Source organism: Leopardus geoffroyi, chromosome A2 (genome assembly GCF_018350155.1).
Source record: "Leopardus geoffroyi isolate Oge1 chromosome A2, O.geoffroyi_Oge1_pat1.0, whole genome shotgun sequence".
In the NCBI taxonomy this organism is placed as follows: Eukaryota; Metazoa; Chordata; class Mammalia; order Carnivora; family Felidae; genus Leopardus; species Leopardus geoffroyi.
The window spans coordinates 143865683-143884769 of NC_059331.1; the positions used below are offsets into that span (position 1 = coordinate 143865683).

The 19087-nt window shown below is 37.5% G+C and overlaps 1 protein-coding gene across 5 annotated transcripts in view; it reads right to left on the reverse strand.

The window, feature by feature from the left end:
• GRM8 (glutamate metabotropic receptor 8) overlaps positions 1-19087 on the reverse strand; it is a 765850-nt gene that overhangs the window by 271930 nt on the left and 474833 nt on the right. For all 5 annotated transcript variants that reach the window (XM_045495503.1, XM_045495499.1, XM_045495500.1 and 2 more), the window contains exon 7: positions 4707-4907. In XM_045495503.1, coding sequence (XP_045351459.1) covers positions 4707-4907 — 201 coding nt within the window. The remainder of the gene's footprint in view (positions 1-4706; positions 4908-19087) is intronic.

Consider the following 19087-nt stretch of genomic DNA (forward strand, 5'->3'; position numbering starts at 1 on the left):
TTTTACTAAGGGTTTTCACCCTTAACTAGTTGTGTTTAGAATCATTCTGGCCTGAAATACTAATCATTCATCATTCGAAATTCCAAGATGATTGTTATGTTCTCAGTTAACAATAGACTGGAAGAAGCATGACCTTTTAAACCAAGTATCTTTAAACCATTGCTTAATTAGGCATACCACACACAAGGTTACAATCTCAGCAAGACTGAGTTTTAAACAGTTCCCTTTAATTTTATACCAATGGTCTGTGCAGCATCCAGCTGTTCTGGGTCCTTCACCTCCTGCTATTACAACTGGAAGAAGAGTCTCCCTACATACCAATGACAGTGTTTTACAGTCTCAAATCAAAAGGAACCAGGAAAAGCAACTTGCCTTAGTATCTCATTAATGCCAGAAAGAACCAGTTTAACAACAACTTTTTTTTTCTACTCAGAAATTACACTTTAGGGTAGACATTATCCAATATTGAAAGGGGCATTACTAAATAATTCCATCCAGTGGGTCAGTTTTTTAAATAACTTGAGAGTACATTTTGTAGCTCAGTGATCCTGACAGAAAACCTGGAAGGCTACACTATACAAAAGTGACAGTTGCCTTACAAAGCTCGTTCTTTGACAACTGGTAATAGTTATGCTAAGAAAACTTTTATTATGTAGTAATTTTTTGTTGTCATGTACAGTAAGCAGTTCTGGGTCTAGTCAAGTACATTCTCAACTCTTCAGAACATTCAAAACTGATCTCAAGGAACCTGGGGTTTGGCCAAGGTTCCCCTCCTACTTCCAGGCTTTGGGAAGTGAGTTGGCTATCTCACTAGGTGAGAACACTGACCATCACTAACACAAACCACTCAATCAGCGTTATATAATAGTTGTTAGCTAAGCTCCCAGCACACATTCTAGGTGTCTACTTTCAGTTTCTATGAAAGCCCTGTGAAGAAAAAGGATATTTCAGTCTGTGGATTTGATGTGCACTCCATGTAGCTATTGGTACATTTCAAAGTACCTCTAGGACAGGCAAGTAGCACTAGGGGAAGTGGAGAGTCCAAGATTATGGCTTCTCCTTCAACCCAGTGGTTCTTATTTTGACTGGCTGAAATGTTAGACTTCTGAGTAGCATTCTTTTGAACACAGAGTTTGAAAAGCATATTATAAGGGAAAAGCTCTTCATTTATTCTTAATAGAATATGGTAATCCCCATATCATCTGAGCTCGAAAGAATTGCAAATCTAGATCAAAGATTATCTCCCTCCTCCTGAAAACTATTTTAATAAAATACCCTTCAGTGTTAGAAGCATTACATTCTTGGCTTTGATTGTGGGTATAAGTACAAAACAGCCAAAGAGAAAGCTTCTGCTTTTGCAGTAAAATTTTGTTAAATAACATTGTTTATGAGGCTGTTAAAATCCCATATGATACATTTCATTTAGAAATAGTTTCCAAGAGAATTAATTCTCTCTTAAAAAATAGGTAGGCTTGTTTCCATCACATAATGACAGTTACGTATCCCACTGAATGTCTCTTTATATTTTGGCTGCTTTGGAAGCTCAGAACCTGATGTAGTCCTGTATTCTGGTTACCATACTTCTTTCTTCCTCCTTAAAGGGGATAGATAGATAGATAGATAGATAGATAGATAGATAGATAGTAGATAGATAGATAGTATACTTCTATTTGAACCACCTTGTATATCTTTTTTTATCATAAACAGGCTGGGAATTAATAATTAGTGAACACTAACAGATAAGCCAATAATGAAATTTAAAAATTGATGAACTCCCGGGGCACCTGGGTGGCTCAGTTGGTTGAGCGTCTGACTTCGGCTCAGGTCATGATCTCACAGGCTGTGAGTTTGAGCCCTGCATCAGGCTCTGTGCTGACAGCTCGAGCCTGGAGCCTGTTTCAGATTCTGTACCTCCCTCTCTCTCTGCCCCTGCCCCACTCACAGTCTGTCTCTGTCTCTCAAAAAAAAAAAAAATAAATAAATGTTAAAAAAAAAATTTTGAACTCCCTGAAAAGTACTAAAGCTCAGAAGGATTATGTAATCCATGATAATCTGTGTATGCTCAGGTCTCTTACCTTGTATCATCAGTTATTAGAATACAGACAAGTTTCAAGCCATTAGCAAAATAAATCTCCAGGGAGCTCAAAGAGATTCTATTTTAAGTTCATACACTAAAATTCATATATTTTATGTGATCCTCACATCTGGAGTATACTTACTCTTGTATCAGACACAATTCTACTATGCTTCGGTGGGCTCCTGTTGCTTCAAGATGAAGAACAAATCTCACGAATGGCCTATAAGGGGCGCCTGGGTGGCTCAGTCGGTTAAGTGGCCGACTTAGGCTCAGGTCATGATCTCGCGGTCCGTGAGTTCGAGCCCCGCATCCGGCTCTGTGCTGACAGCTCGGAGCCCGGAGCCTGTTTCAGGTTCTATGTCTTCCTCTCTCTGACCCTCCCCCGTTCATGGCTCTGTCTCTCTCTGTCTCAAAAATAAATAAATGTTAAAAAAAAAATTAGGGGCGCCTGGGTGGCGCAGTCGGTTAAGCGTCCGACTTCAGCCAGGTCACGATCTCGCGGTCCGTGAGTTCGAGCCCCGCGTCAGGCTCTGGACTGATGGCTCAGAGCCTGGAGCCTGTTTCCGATTCTGTGTCTCCCTCTCTCTCTGCCCCTCCCCCGTTCATGCTCTGTCTCTCTCTGTCCCAAAAATAAATAAACGTTGAAAAAAAAAATTAAAAAAAAAAATTAAAAAAGAAAAGAATGGCCTATAAGACCTCTCATGCTCTATCTTACTCTTCTTTCTGACACTCATTTCCTTCAGATTCACCTGTCCCCAACTCCCTAGAGTAGGGAGGGATGTTTCCCTATTACAAACTCTCAGTTCAGCACACCTCTACTTTTAGCCCTCATTACAGATTATATTACTATCCCTTTGTGTGCTTTTCTGATTCACATCTAAATTCCCCCAAGAAATTCTAAATCTCATATCTGCTTTGACTACTAGTAGTGTATCTTTAGCACCTATCAGAATGCTTAACACAGTCTACATGCTCAATGAATACATCTCGACTAAATTAATGAAATTTTATATGTACTTCTCTGTCCGTAGTAGGTCGGAAGAAGCAAATTACGGAAGAAATCAGCCCCCAAAACAATCACAAAAAAAGCACTTTGGTAAGGTGAAAGGGGGAAAAAGACTAAAAAGTGGACAGAAGAACTCAGAAATCACTGAAGTCTAGAGGCAAATTGTCTTAATAATCATTAGGCTTTAAGATGTTTTTAATAGTCTTTAATAGCATCATTATATTACAGTATGGTATAATAATAGAAGTCATCAAGGAAGGGTTTGGCTTTTATCTATGATTAAGATAAGAGAGAAGCTGGTAATTTACCTTTGAAATACTTTAATCTGGTATTTCTTTAAAGATTTTCCCATCGTCTGGAGGTGAGCTTCAGTTATTGAGGAAAACATTCATTTGCGTTCCTCTTCACACTTCCTAACTACATGGATAAATGGAGTGTTCCCAACCTCATGTAAGGATAAATAACCTTGCATTATAATACCCCTCCTTTGCTCAGTTTTATAATTGCAAGAAAATTATTTTCAAATTCCCTTAATATTTATATTCATAACAAAAGGATGGTTATGTAATGTCTCACAAAAATTCTGCTGAAAACGAGGATACTCTGTGTTGAATGTAAACCAAATTTTGCCTCATGTTGCCTGCACAAAGCAAAAGAAGAAGTTTCCACTTGAATTCTAAATTGAAGATGACCTTGTGCTTTTTTGAGAAAGGCTGGCAGCTGAGGTCACTGGAGTGTATTATGATGGACAGTGCAGCGCCATGCATGGCTCGGAGGCATGTCCATTGTGTGGATTACAGCCAAACAGAAAGAATTAGACAGCTCAGAGCATTCTAACATTTCATTTGAAAATAATGGTCAAAATCATGGGCAGCAACCATTACAACTTTCATGAAAGAGCAGCAGCATTCAATAATTCCATCACTTCAGACAGGCATTTGGCTATTCTTAGCCGAATACTATGGGTCCAGCATATTCTGTATCAGTTTCTGTGACACTTACAGAAAGCAGCATTTCTGCTTCAGCAGGAGGCAAATCCCATCTACCCTGTGTTGTATGTGGTTCTATCTTACACAATGCAGCTCATTGCTTTAAATTGACCAAATCATTGAAAGTGATACAAGGAAAGAGAAAATGCAGAAACTTAACATGGCACTTTTAGAATGTAAACGTATAGCCACTCCAAATCATCTACTCTCCTCAGGTCAACTTACTGTTTAAAAAGCTTAAAATCATTTTCAAAACAAAATATCTACAATTCCTTCTCTAACAATGACACAAACAAAACATTTTAGAAGAAATCTAATCTGTTGTCAATGGTTCCAAATGAGTCTCCTAAGTTATTTCTGAAACAGTGATATTTAAGTAGAATATTTTGATTGATAGAGGCTTATTTTTAACTTCTGTTTCTTTCAGGAGCAGATTAATGTTTCTTTCAGGAGCACAGAAAATATGTTTGAGATTTAAAAGCAGGTGGAAAAACTCACACTTCTGATTAAAAGGGGAACTGCTTCTAATCCTGTGCTTTCCACTGTTTGTGTATCTTCTATATTTAGTGGGGGGAGGGGACAGATTCTGTCACTTCTAAAGTATTTAATGACAAAAAAAAAAGTTGTAACTTACCATTGAAATTGACAGCCCGAATGTAACCAAGTAGCTCTTTCCCATCCACTGTACTCATTCGTGGGCAGAGACCAATGTATCCAGGGCAGAGATCTTTGTGCATGTTGTGCAGGGCATAAGCCATGGAATATACTGCATCAATTACAAATTGGACCTTTCCTTCCTGTTCATAAGATGAATCCCTTGCAATTCTCTCCAGCCCTGCAAAAATTAAAAAAAAAAAAACATCAATTGGTATTAGATCCACTAAAATATGGCATTAGGGCTAAGATTTCCACATATGAGGCACACTTATTGAGACACAACTATTTGATTTTACTCCCAATTATTTTAATCCTGTACTTACTGAGTCAGGCTTTTAAACTGGGTATTGAATTTTTTATTTGGAAAGAACAGAAACTATTCCATTAGCAACAAAAAGATATTAACTAAATAAAAACATATAGTTTCATTATCTTTATTTCCACCTTATTGAGTCCTATTACATTGTACATTCTAATAATTGCATAACATTCTGGTTGTGACTTCATCTTTTAAGTAAAATGTGCAGACTTTGTCCTTTTCATCTACTTCAATTCTAGGATCATCATTTAATTAGTGTCTCAAAGTAAGGTCTTTTTTCCCTCCTCCCATATCTATTCTTGTTTTGAATGTGCTTCATTTACTTGGGTGCCCTTTTTGTATACATTAAATGACAGTATTTCCTTAAGTAAACCAGCTATCTTTAGAAGAATCATTCAATTTAACTTTTTTTCTTGAACTCAGTTCAAGAAGAAATGATTACTAGAATAAGGTTAGTTAACATATCTACTACCTAATAAACTAACCTTTTATTCCCTTGTTTTTTTCCTTTCCTTTTCTTTCCTTCATACGAACTTTCAGGTATACAATACAGTATTGCTAACCATAGTCACCATGCTGTACATTAAATCCTCATCAATTTCCTATTTTAATTTTCTGTTAAAAGGATGTGGAGCTCTCAAATTAATTGTCATTCAGAATAATTGTACCTGTGTTTGGGCATATTTAAGGCTGAGAATTGGCTTTGGGGATTGCCTTTAGCATGGTGTTTATCATTTAATATTTAATAAAAGCTTACAATTTAAAATGGAATGTAAATTTGATATTAAAATCAGAAAATGTATAATTAGTTATAATCCAACATTCTCATTTTGAAGATGAGGAAACTGAGACTCATGGAGGAGAAGTTCACTTTGGGCACAGAGGGCAGGTATGGAAGCCTTCCCAGGTCTCAGACTTGGAGCCCAATATTCATTCATTCCCCTGAAAAGTATGGTGAATGGCAAGAATGTGCACAAGAAAAAATTACAGAAATGATATTGAGGTCAGAACCAAAAAGGATCTCCCAGCACTTCCACACCCTACCAAACTTTATACATCCACTAACGCTTGAAGAGACCTAAAGCAAACACTTGAAACTTTCCCATGGAGGTCACTTGGTAACCTTTAAAAAATAAGTAGTCTTTAAGCTCGACAAATATTTTTCTTAAAACTAGTCAGCTGAATTAAAATGGCTGTTTTATATTTGGGTTTTTCTTTATCTTTTTATGGTTATTTATTTATTTTGAAATAGAGTGAGAAAGAGCATGAGCAGGGGAGGGGCAGAGAGAGAGAGAGAGAGAGAGAGAGAATCCCAACCAGGTTCCATGCTGTCAGCATAGAGCATGATGTGGGGCTCCATGTAGGGTTCCAACTTACAAACCATGAACCATGAGATCATGACCTGAGCTGAAATCAAGAGCTAGATGCTTAACCAACTGAGCCACCCAAGCGCCCCTCTATTTGGGTTTTTATAGTCTGATAAAACCACTGATTTTCTTGTAGATAAATGTGACAGTCAATTCCTTCATTCTATCCATCTAATCACTGAACATCTTTTCTTCTGGTCTTAATCACTTGTTACATGCTGATCCTTTTTTTTTGTTTTTTTTTTTTAATTTTTTTTTTCAACGTTAATTTATTTTTGGGACAGAGAGAGACAGAGCATGAACGGGGGAGGGGCAGAGAGAGAGGGAGACACAGAATCGGAAACAGGCTCCAGGCTCTGAGCCATCAGCCCAGAGCCTGACGCGGGGCTCGAACTCCCGGACCATGAGATCGTGACCTGGCTGAAGTCGGACGCTTAACCGACTGCGCCACCCAGGCGCCCCCATGCTGATCCTTTAGATGCTGTTGGTTGGTTCCCTATTCTCTGCAGTCTGTCATAATGCTGAATTCTGTTCCTCCTTTTTAGACAAATCTGTTCAGATTTTTTTGATGACTCAATTTTCCATTCCCCAAGATTGAGTCCCCTTTTTCTGTCCAACCTCATAATCCATTCATTTTCAACACCTTAACTATTACTATTTCTATGGTCTAGACATATATATATTTGAATTCAAAAGGTTGGTTTTAGAGTCCAAAACATTAGATCAACTTATAGTAATCAATTTAATTCATAATAGACTCTAGCAGTCTGATAAATTAGTTTTCTAGGACTTTCCTGTCAGCTAACTGCTAGCCCACATTTCCAATTGCCTATCATATTTCTATGTAGTCTGTTTCTATGTCAATCTCAATAGATCTAAAACCAGGCTATCATTATAGGGAATTACTTCATTTTCCTAAAACCTCCAATTGAGGGTTATATAAGTTTGGAAGCAGTGAGGAAAGATCAGTTCTCACAAAGAGCACATACAAGGTGCCAAAAGGTATATTGATTCCTTCAACCTGCAGTAGCTGTATGATCTAAACTAAGATCCGTGCAGGTATGGGAGCACTATCTTCTCCCTATCTCTGTGTGGCACTTTGTCTCCTGGGTACTAGGACAGCACAGCTATGTCCAGAATGTCATTAAGTGACCTATGAAAACAGCCCTTTCAGCTTCTGCTAAAAATTTCTCTCCTGTAGTTTTAACCACAAAGTAGACAATTCATAAATAAATATTGAAGAATGGTCACAGGAACCAAAAAAATGCAGTTGTTTCTTTAATGATCTTATCTGGTGACCAGCCACTCTGATTAGTCCAGAATTGAGGTTGGTCTCAGGATACAGGACCAAACCCTAGATAGTCCTATGTAGACCAACATGGTTGCTTTTGAAAAAAAGAGGCAATTTGACGAAATCCAGCACCCTTTCTTAATAAAAACCCTTGAGAAAGTCGGGACAACAGGAACATACTTAAAGATCATAAAAGCCATTTATGAAAAGCCCACAGCTAGCATCATCCTCAACGGGAAAAACTTAGAGCTTTTTCCCTGAGATCAGGAACACGACAGGGATGCCCACTCTCACCGCTGTTGTTTAACATAGTGCTGGAAGTTCTAGCATCAGCAATGAGACAACGAAAGGAAATCAAAGGCATCAAAATTGGCAAAGATGAAGTCAAGCTTTCGCTCTTTGCAGATGACATGATATTATACATGGAAAATCCGATAGACTCCACCAGAAGTCTGCTAGAACTGATACATGAATTCAGCAAAGTTGCAAGATACAAAATCAATGTACAGAAATCAGTTGCATTCTTATACACTAACAATGAAGCAACAGAAAGACAAATAAAGAAACTGATCCCATTCACAATTGCACCAAGAAGCATAAATTACCTAGGAATAAATCTAACCAAAGATGTAAAATATCTGTATGCTGAAAACTATAGAAAGCTTACGAAGGTAATTGAAGAAGATTTAAAGAAATGGAAAGACATTCCCTGCTCATGGATTGGAAGAATAAATATTGTCAAAATGTCAATACTACCCAAAGCTATCTACACATTCAATGCAATCCCAATCAAAATTGCACCAGCATTCTTCTCAAAGCTAGAACAAGCAATCCTAAAATTTGTATGGAACCACAAAAGGCCCCGAATAGCCAAAGTAATTTTGAAGAAGAAGACCAAAGCAGGAGGCATCACAATCCCAGACTTTAGCCTCTACTACAAAGCTGTAATCATCAAGACAGCATGGTATTGGCACAAAAACAGACACATAGACAAATGGAATAGAATAGAAACCCCAGAACTAGACCCACAAACGTATGGCCAACTCATCTTTGACAAAGCAGGAAAGAATATCCAATGGAAAAAAGACAGTCTCTTTAACAAATGGTGCTGGGAGAACTGGACAGCAACATGCAGAAGGTTGAAACTAGACCACTTTCTCACACCATTCACAAAAACAAACTCAAAATGGATAAAGGACCTGAATGTGAGACAGGAAACCATCAAAACCTTAGAGGAGAAGGCAGGAAAAGACCTCTCTGACCTCAGCCGTAGCAATCTCTTACTTGACACATCCCCAAAGGCAAGGGAATTAAAAGCAAAAGTGAATTACTGGGACCTCATGAAGATAAAAAGCTTCTGCACAGCAAAGGAAACAACCAACAAAACTAAAAGGCAACCAACGGAATGGGAAAAGATATTTGCAAAGGACATATCAGACAAAGGGCTAGTATCCAAAATCTATAAAGAGCTCACTAAACTCCACACCCGAAAAACAAATAACCCAGTGAAGAAATGGGCAGAAAACATGAATAGACACTTCTCTAAAGAAGACATCCAGATGGCCAATAGGCACATGAAAAGATGTTCAACGTCGCTCCTCATCAGGGAAATACAAATCAAAACCACACTCAGGTATCACCTCACACCAGTCAGAGTGGCCAAAATGAACAAATCAGGAGACTACAGATGCTGGAGAGGATGTGGAGAAACGGGAACGCTCTTGCACTGTTGGTGGGAATGCAAATTGGTGCAGCCACTCTGGAAAACAGTGTGGAGGTTCCTCAAAAAGTTAAAAATAGACCTACCCTATGACCCAGCAATAGCTCTGCTAGGAATTTACCCAAGGGATACAGGATTACTGATGCATAGGGGCACTTGTACCCCAATGTTTATAGCAGCACTCTCAATAATAGCCAAACTATGGAAAGAGACTAAATGTCCATCAGCTGATGAATGGATAAAGAAATTGTGGTTTATATACACAATGGAATACTACGTGGCAATGAGAAAGAATGAAATATGGCCTTTTGTAGCAACGTGGATGGAACTGGAGAGTGTGATGCTAAGTGAAATAAGCCATACAGAGAAAGACAGATACCATATGGTTTCACTCTTATGTGGATCCTAAGAAACTTAACAGAAACCCATGGGGGAAGGGAAGGAAAAAAAAAAAAGAGGTTAGAGTGGAAGAGAGCCAAAACATAAGAGACTGTTAAAAACTGAGAATAAACTGAGGGTTGATGGGGGGTGGGAGGGAGGGGAGGGTGGGTGATGGGTATTGAGGAGGGTACCTTTTGGGATGAGCACTGGGTGTTGTATGGAAACCAATTTGACAATAAATTTCGTATATTAAAAAAAAAAAAGAAAAAAAGAGGCAAAATGACACAGAAATGTAATGATACAAGATGGAAAAAACTACTTTGAGGGTAGGTCCTTAGGTCTATAAGAAGATCCCAGTTTCATTTCTTTTGCATCACTGATTTTTTTTTTAATTTTTTTCTTTCTTTCTTTATTTTTTAATTTTATTTTATTTTTATTTAATTTTTTTTTATTATATGAAATTTTTGTCAAATTGGTTTCCATACAACACCCAGTGCTCATCCCAAAAGGTGCCCTCCTCAATACCCATCACCCAATGAGAAAAAATGAAATATGGCCTTTTGTTGCATCACTGATTTAATAACTGGAAATGAAGATATGCATCTAGAGCAGTTGTTCACTTTTTGATTATCTTCTTATGTGCAGATTCCTTAGGGTCACTCCAGATTTACCAAATCAGCATCTCCCAATGTAGGGACATGACTAATCTGTAGTTTGCAAATACAGACATCTAACTGCCTTAGTACAAGCTGCAATAACAATACCAAAGACCAGGTGGCTTATAAACAACAGAATTTACTTCTCATAATTCTTGAGGCTGGAAGTTCAGACTCAGGGTAACAGCCGGTGAAGGGTGTCTTCTGGGTTGCAGGCAGCCATTTTCCATTTTCTTATTATACCCTTACATGGAAGAGAACAGACTTCTGTTGACTTTTTTTTTTTTTTTTTGAGAGAGAGAGAGAGAGAGAGAAAGTGCATGTGCATGTGAGCAAGTAAGTGGGAGAGGGGCAGAGAGCAATGGGGAGAGAGAATCTTAAGCAGGCTCCATGCTCAGCCTGACACAGGGCTCAATCTCATGACCCTGAGATCACCACCCTGAGCTGAAATCAAGAGCATGGCTCAACAAACTGAGCCACCAGGCATCCCTCTGGTGACTTCTTTTAAGGGTACTAATCCCATTTATGAGGGCTCTATCTTCAAAACTTCATCTAATCTTAATTACCTCCCAAAGGCCCCACATTCTAATACCATCATATTAGGGGGTAGAATTTCAATATACAAATTTGGAAGGGACACATTAAGTCTGTAACATTAAATTTCCAGGTTATGTTTTTTGTAATTCTGCTCTGTAAACCCCTCTGCTACACACATACACACACAAACCACACCACACACCACACTTCTGTGAATATTGTTTTTCTGATTTGTTTTCTTTTGTGTACCTTAAAGAAAAGAGAGAATTTCTTTATCTCTATTACCACTGGGTGGAGTATGAACAGCAGGCATAGAAATGGCAAAAATGCCCAAGCCAAATTGAGTCAAAGAAAGAAATGGCTGTGAGAACATTAAAGAATTTGGAAATTTTTCACAATCCATGCAATACATGTAAGAGATAGTTGTATACGAATGTTTTATATTTTTAAATTTACTCTATTCCAAAGAGTTCTGGATTTAACATATTATGATTTTATTTTAATGCTACTGCAACCTCACTACCAATTTATAAAGATATTTCTCAACATTCAATAATTGGGATAAAGTTATATACAATACTTTCCTGATAAATTTTAATGGAGATACCCTAATTTATTAGCATATTCTTGCTTGATTTTTCCTGAAACAATTTCAACTTCATACATAATGGATTTATAATTAATTCTCAAATACCATGCATATTATGAAAGGGATGTATTTAAGTTTTCACTTGTCAACCTATTTATCCTTAACTAGTTATAAACGAGTAGTATGGGTGGAGATTAAATATGTCCAACTTGGCACTTCTTTTTTTTAATAAAAGTTCAGAAGGCTGTCTAGCGACCATTGTCAAGGGAGTCAATGAACATTGTAAGACTCCATCAATCTATGTAAGTACATGGTGACAAACTAAAAGACTGAACATTATCACCATTTCTCAATTTTAAAAGAAATAATTTTATTTATTTCCGGGCCATTTAGACAATATATTTTTTTATTCCCTAACATTTCAACTCCATGACGACACTTAAAGATTTTACAAGAGCTATAGTGTGCTCCTTGCATCCTATATTTGCTTTTTTTATTCATCTTAAAGAGGAATTTAAGAGGCTGACAGTGACTCATCAACTTAATTGGCTGTAAAGTTTCATTATGCTATAGTTTCTAAAGTTAGCTCTAATGTATTGCTATAAAGTGCTAAATATTGTCAAAGGCTATATGTCAGCCATCTATTTAAAACACTGTAAAGTTGTGATGTGCTTTAGTGTGTAGCTTAAAATTAACAGCATATAGCAAAGTTTTGGCATGGCGAGAGATGAAGTCAGCCTCATAAATTTTATAGCAAGATTGTTTTATGTTTTCATTAATGAAATTTAAAACATCTGACTGTATCTCATGATCCTGGACAACAGAGTAAGTCCTTACTGGTCTAAGCAGTACCACATGCACCTCAATTAAGGTCTTTTGAACATCACCGTGTATTTTCTTGGTTTTGAAAAGGCAAGTCTGCTCACGTTTGCAAAGTGTGTATCTATGACAATGTGAGTTCCTAAGATGAGCTTGACATGAATTTTAAATTCTTTGACTGACAGATAGCTGTTGAGCTTGGTTTTCTAAAATTTCTCATTTCTCAGGGTATGGTTTAGTTTTACAGATTGAAATTAGGGTTATTTTCATTTTCCTGAAAGTATGTTCATGTAATGATGAGCCAATAAACCAGTCGATTCAATGAAGAAAGAAAGAAAAAAAAAAAGGAAGTCCTCTCAGTTGTTTTATTCCTGAGAACCCAAATATCCAATTGGTTCATCTTTTACTATAGTCCTAGCAGAAATAATCCCACATTCTAAACTTGCAGGTTAGAAAGTATTTATTTAGTTTCTCCCTTGACTTTTTCTTAAGTATGCAGGAACTATCTTAAAGAATTAAATTGTTTTCTTGCAGTCACTGTTGAGAGGATGCCGGGAGAAAAAGAGAATCTGTGAGCTGCTCAGAACACATTTATGCACCTAGGACTAGATTTACAAGTCATTCTGAATTCCACAACAACCCCATATGCCTCGCTACCTGATGCACCAGAGAAAAGACTGTCATGTCCTACATCAAGCTTTCCTAATACCTCACACGTATGTACTAACTGCACAGTGGGTGATTGAAATCAGTGAACCACACCAGGGACAATCAGCGAGAACCAGAAAGAATGGCACAAGGAGTCGCTATCAAGTCAGCCAACATAAGACACCTTTTACTGAATTTAAACTGACTTGGTTTCAAGGATACAATGGGGGAAGGATGGGATAGAAACACAAGCATATTCAATTACACGGGAATATCTCCAAAGCAGTAGGATTCACAGATGTAGTGTGTGCAACCCCAGACTGCAGGAGATGAGAACATGGGCCCCGTGGTGAGGCAGAAAGACAAACTGACTGAGACAGGCAGCTGGCTACGGAGAAAGAAGACCGGCCAGTGAGGCAGACCTAGATTCAGGTTCCAGCTAAATGGCTCAAGGCAATTGGCCCTGGGCACATTCCTGAACTTCACGAAGCCTGGGCCTTCAGCTGGGAAAGTTGCCCTAGGGACCTCTGTGATGGGACACCCCATCTTTCCAGCTTCCTCTGCTTGTACCACCCTGCCTCTCCCAGCTCCACTGTAGGTCCTTGAATGTAACATAATTCTCCCACCGCTGGACTCACTTCGATGTTCACTCTGTAACTCTCTTCACTCCTTCCTGGATGCCTCTTTTCTCAGCCTCCAAACTTCAGGTAAGCTGTCAAACCAAATTAGGCTGGAGCACTGATATTTAATTTTTAAAAATATAGCATTCCAGATCAAATCCTAGAGGATCTTTAATGCCATGCTTAAATACTGAATATTGTTCAGTTGGAAACAGAGAGCCATGACCAATATTTAAAATGTTTTTGGGAGTATGTGTGTAATAAATTGAAGCAAATGTAATTTGAAGGCAGACATACAAGCTGGGAGGCAGGGCAGATATAAGTTGAAACAGGAGGGGAAAAAATAATGAGAGAAAATATATTTCAGATGTCAAACTGATAGTATTTGGGCACCTGATTAAATACGGGAGTAAGGGTTGAAGGCAATCAACAACCCAGGGGTTTTGAGGCTAGGTAGTAGAACACTGGCAGCATTAACAGAATTTGGAAAATCAGGTTAACAAGGTTTGTTTCTGACAGTTCTCCTACTGTATCAAGACCTCAGTTAAAATAACTGATTTTTAATACTCTGCAGTATTTATTATATCCTCTAATGGAGTATATAGACTTTATATAAATTTGTTGAATTATTTAAAAAGCAAAAGATCCAAATGTTTAGAGTAATGATGTAACAGTAATACGGCTGATCATTTATTTATGACATTGCAAGAATTTAAGTTGCTTTGGAGTAAAGTACCATTTGCAGCACTGTCTTGAGACCAATGGTATGAGAAGTCAAAGACCTGCAATCCAGTTCTGAGAGAATGACCCGCTGACTTTGTGTCCTTGGTCAAGTTATGAACTGTCTGGCATTTGTTTACTTCTCAGTAGAAATTAGATGACTGAACGAGATAATCAATCAGGGTCCCTTCAGTTCTAAGGTTCTGGATCCTAGGGTATGTTCTCTTATTTGTTTCTTTTTATACTCACTAAGATCACTGCAAGATTGCATAATGGTATGAGTGAAAAAATACCAGTAAAAATGATTCAAAACAGTTTGGGATATCAAGTAACTGGGCTCCCATTGAGACCTGGAAATTCCACACTAACAAAATACCAAACGTCAGCCTGGATTTCTTTTCCTGTATTGTCAGTCCGGTTAACTGAGTCACTACATTTTCATTCCTCTTAGACTTGAGCTATATATCAAATCTATTTCCTCATGAAGGAGAAAAGTATCAGTTCTTTTGATCCAATGGTTAAAGAAACCAATTATGGGAAATAAGGTCAGAATAGTAAAAGGATGCAAATAATTAAGATGGACAGGATCCTTCACAAATAGCATCTCATTCATCCTAAATTATTATTACTCCTTTTTTTAAATAAATGAACTAAGCCTCAAAAAGCTGAATAATTCACCCAAGATCACACAGTTATGGCAGTAAATGGTAGTCAAGTCTGACTCAAAACCTTGGCCATTTACTATTACACCTCCTCCTTCTTTGTGAAATTTTGTTTCTTCCAACTAGGGCTTAACTTTCCCTTCTCTGCTTAACTTCTAGCCATTAAACCCATGATTGATTTGTATCCTATGTGAAGCAGCAGGTAGAGGTTGTGTGTGTGTGTGTGTGTGTGTGTGTGTACCTTTAAAGAGTAGTGAACAGGAATTAAAGAATATTATAAAATAATACACACTTTTACAGAAATACTAATAAATATTAACAAATGGCAATATTTACATTAAAATATGCAAAAAGGGGAAATACATTTATATAACTTTATTTTTCTGAAGTATAAACAATCCATCTTGCTTATAGATTTCAGCCATACACATGAGATAAAATTGGCATAATACAACTGAAATTCATAAGCAAGATGATTAGATATTTGTGGTGAAAACCAAAGCTAATAAAACTTATAAATTAATATTATAAAAATTAATAGAATATTTAGCTCTGGAAGGTGAGAGTGTATATGCATGGACGTGTCTGCCAGATTTCTCCGAGAAAGTAACATCAAGCTCAAAAGAGAATTCTACACCTAAGATTCTGCTTTGTACATTCTGCAGCAGGCTTTGTCAAGGACCTGTATAAACAGATGTATTGGACTAATGAACTAATTTGAGCCAATACCTTATCTATTTACAAACGGCAGAGAAAATGAGAAGATAAGGGTCCTCTGCTGAAAGTCACTTGCTCTCTATTTCTTCTGTAATTTAAATATAGTCCCAAGAACTGAAGGCTCTTAGCTGCCTGAGGACACATCCGAGACACTTGTAAATCAACCCCTGAAGAGTGCTCCAGCAGCCCACAATGACTTCTCTCCTTTGTGTGCCTGGCAGGAAATGGAAAGTGCTTCAGGCACATGCCAGGTGTCCCCTTCAGGTGTTAAATTTTCCATGCAATGCCCTAGGGTTTTTAAAACCCTGAAAAACCTAAGGTAAGAGGCAACTAAGATTAAGAGTGTATCTTCAGGCAAAACAACCAGTTTTAAAAAAAGATGCTCAGAAGAGGAAATTATTTCATAGATATATCCCTAAGTCCCCAAACAAAGAAAAGGCATTTGATTAAATTCAGATAGTTGCATTTCTCTACATAATTATCTTAGATCCTGCATATCAGAAACAAATTTTGATTCAAGAGTGTACAAGATTATTGACAGAGTTAACTCAATAGTTAGTAGCAGAGTTTCCCTCTTGAAAGCATATTAAAACTCTCCCATAGAAGAATCCAATTTTCCCTCCATAAATCTCCTTTAGCAGACAGGACTTATAATGCCCCCTCCCACCCCAAAATATGTTATATAGTCATTGCAGACCTTAAAATGTGGCTTAGAATCTGCCTTAAATTATTTTTTCTGATTTCAAAAGCTAATCAGTATTAGTAGAAATGTGAGAAAAAAGTATCATGAAGAAAATAAAGAATATTTATTAGCCCACCATGTTAACGATTTCTCTATTTTCCCTCTTTATTTTTAAAAATTAAGAAGATTCTGTGTATATATTTTTAATATGCTATATTCACTTCACCCATAGTGAGAATTTCCCGATATTGTAGGAAAGCATGGTTTTGATATTTGCATTGTAGTTTGTTCAAAGGATTCAAGTTTTGCATTTAACTGTTTTCTGATACTCAATGTGATATTTGGTGCAAAGTAGGGATCTAACATTGTTTTCCAAATTATGAGCCAATTCTTCCACACTATTTATTGAATGAATATTCTTTTCCCCATTAATTTATATAATGTCACTTTTAACACGTATCAAACTCTTATACCTTCTTGGATATATGGCTGGAGTTTCTGCTCTAGGCCACTTGTCTCTTGACATGCCAATACAGTACTACCTTTTTGTTACAATTACTGTAATTTTATAATAAGCTCTACCATCTGTTCATGAAAGTTCTATCAATACTCTTATTTTTTGAAATTCTTGATAGTTCTCACAAATAAACTTTAGAATTATTTAAGCTACTTCCAAAAAAACTGGAGCTTTTATTAGAATTGTATTGGTTTTTAAAATTAATTGCAGAAGACTTGAAATAGCTGCAATATTAAGTGTCCCATTTGGGGACACAGTGTCTCCATTTATTCAAATCTCCTTCTGGAATCCTATGTCACTCATGCATTTCTTTTTAAAACCCCTCAATATTTTGTGTTTTCTAGCTTTATGAAACAATTTATTTTTTCATTTTATTTTTAACTGGTTAATCTTGGTATAATTAAGTTTCAATTCATTCTTAATGCTCAACATTTTCTTCTCCCCTTATTTAAACTCTATGCAACATAGAAGGCCCAGATTAAATTCTATCTCTCACAAAGAAATACAAGAAAAACGCAAAAAAAAAAAAAAAAAGCAGGAGTTCTGATATCAACAGATCGAGACTTGAGATCCTTCCTGAATCTCCTATTCTTTACTCACAGAATGGGAATTTATACGTATGACGCATGGCTGTAGTGAGAATTAAGTGAGAAAATGCAGGGCATCTAGCTCATTATATAGTGAATAAACACAACTATTTGTTCTGTGGGGCTACAACATACTTAAGCTTCTACAGCGTGCAATACTCTTCCAATTACACAAACAAAAGAAATCCCAACATGAACCCAGGATATATATTCATATACTCATTCAATAAATATGAAAGAGGCAACTTAGTTCAATGATTAGCAACAACCATTCTGCAGTCAGTCTGCCTGGGTTCAAATCCATAACACCATGTACTAGTTATGGGACTTAAAGTCTCTAATCTCTTATGCCTCAGTTTCCTTATCTGTCAAATGGGAATAAGTATCTCTCCCATAGGATTGTTGTCATAATTGAGTTAATTGTATAAGGCAGTCTGAAGAGTGTGCTGAAAACAGTAAATACTGTATAAGGGGATGTTGTTATTATTACCTTATTATCATCATTCAGTAAGCTTGTGTGATATATTAAGCACTGAGCTAGATACAATGGTAACCTAAAACTCACCTCATCGCTGATGTCATGGAGTGACACTTGGGGCTAAGATCTAATGGAAAAATGGCTGTGAATTAGAGGATAAAGGGAAGCAGGGGGAGCACAAGAGACAGGGTGATAGCAGTGGCAAAGGCCTAGTGATAAAAGGGGTAAGAAGAGTATGAGGGGCTGAAATAATGCCCAGGTAGCTGGAGCTGGGCAGGAAGGAGTGTGGCCTTCCTGATGAGGCCTGAGGCGGGTAGAGCAGATTAAGGGACTTTGCAGGCTACCTGGAATCAATCTGTCTTCTTCCTATGCGCAGTGGGAGGCCATTGGAAGGTGAAATAATTGGGTTTCCGGTTCAAAAAGAGCACTGGATCAGAAGACAGGAAGGAAGAAAGAGTAGTTAGCGTGGGCTGGTTGGGAGGTTGTTTCATAATCTGAACAAGGGCATATGGTGGCACGGGCTAAGGTGATGATGAAGATGGAGAAGCATAAATGCATTTGAGACATTAGGAGACATAATTAAAAGGATTTGGATGGAGCTAAAGAAAAGGGTGCTGCCAAGAGTGACTTCTAGGTTTCTGGCTTATGTATCTGGGCAGACCCTGCTGCTCAATGAGACCAACGATGCTGTCTAGGCCAGAAATATATTGTCCCTCCCACCAGATAATCACATTTTTGCCTAATGGGTGATGAAGATGGTGGATTTGTTCCTGCTAAGATAGGCCAGGGAAACCCCGCTAGCCTGCACCTGAAAATTCTGTCTGCTCCCTTAGTGCATCAGGAATGTACCCTGCCTGATTTGTGGCATTTGTAAGTCCAGGTCAAGGTTTCTCCTGGGGTTCATTATTTCTATTATTATTTACAAACTCCCTAGGATGTGAACTACAACCCAGGAACTGGGAAAAGAGATGGCACAGGAATTATTTCCAAGACTATGTTACCGGTCAGCAACTGGCTTCAGTCATTCTATTTGCAAGTCATTAATCAT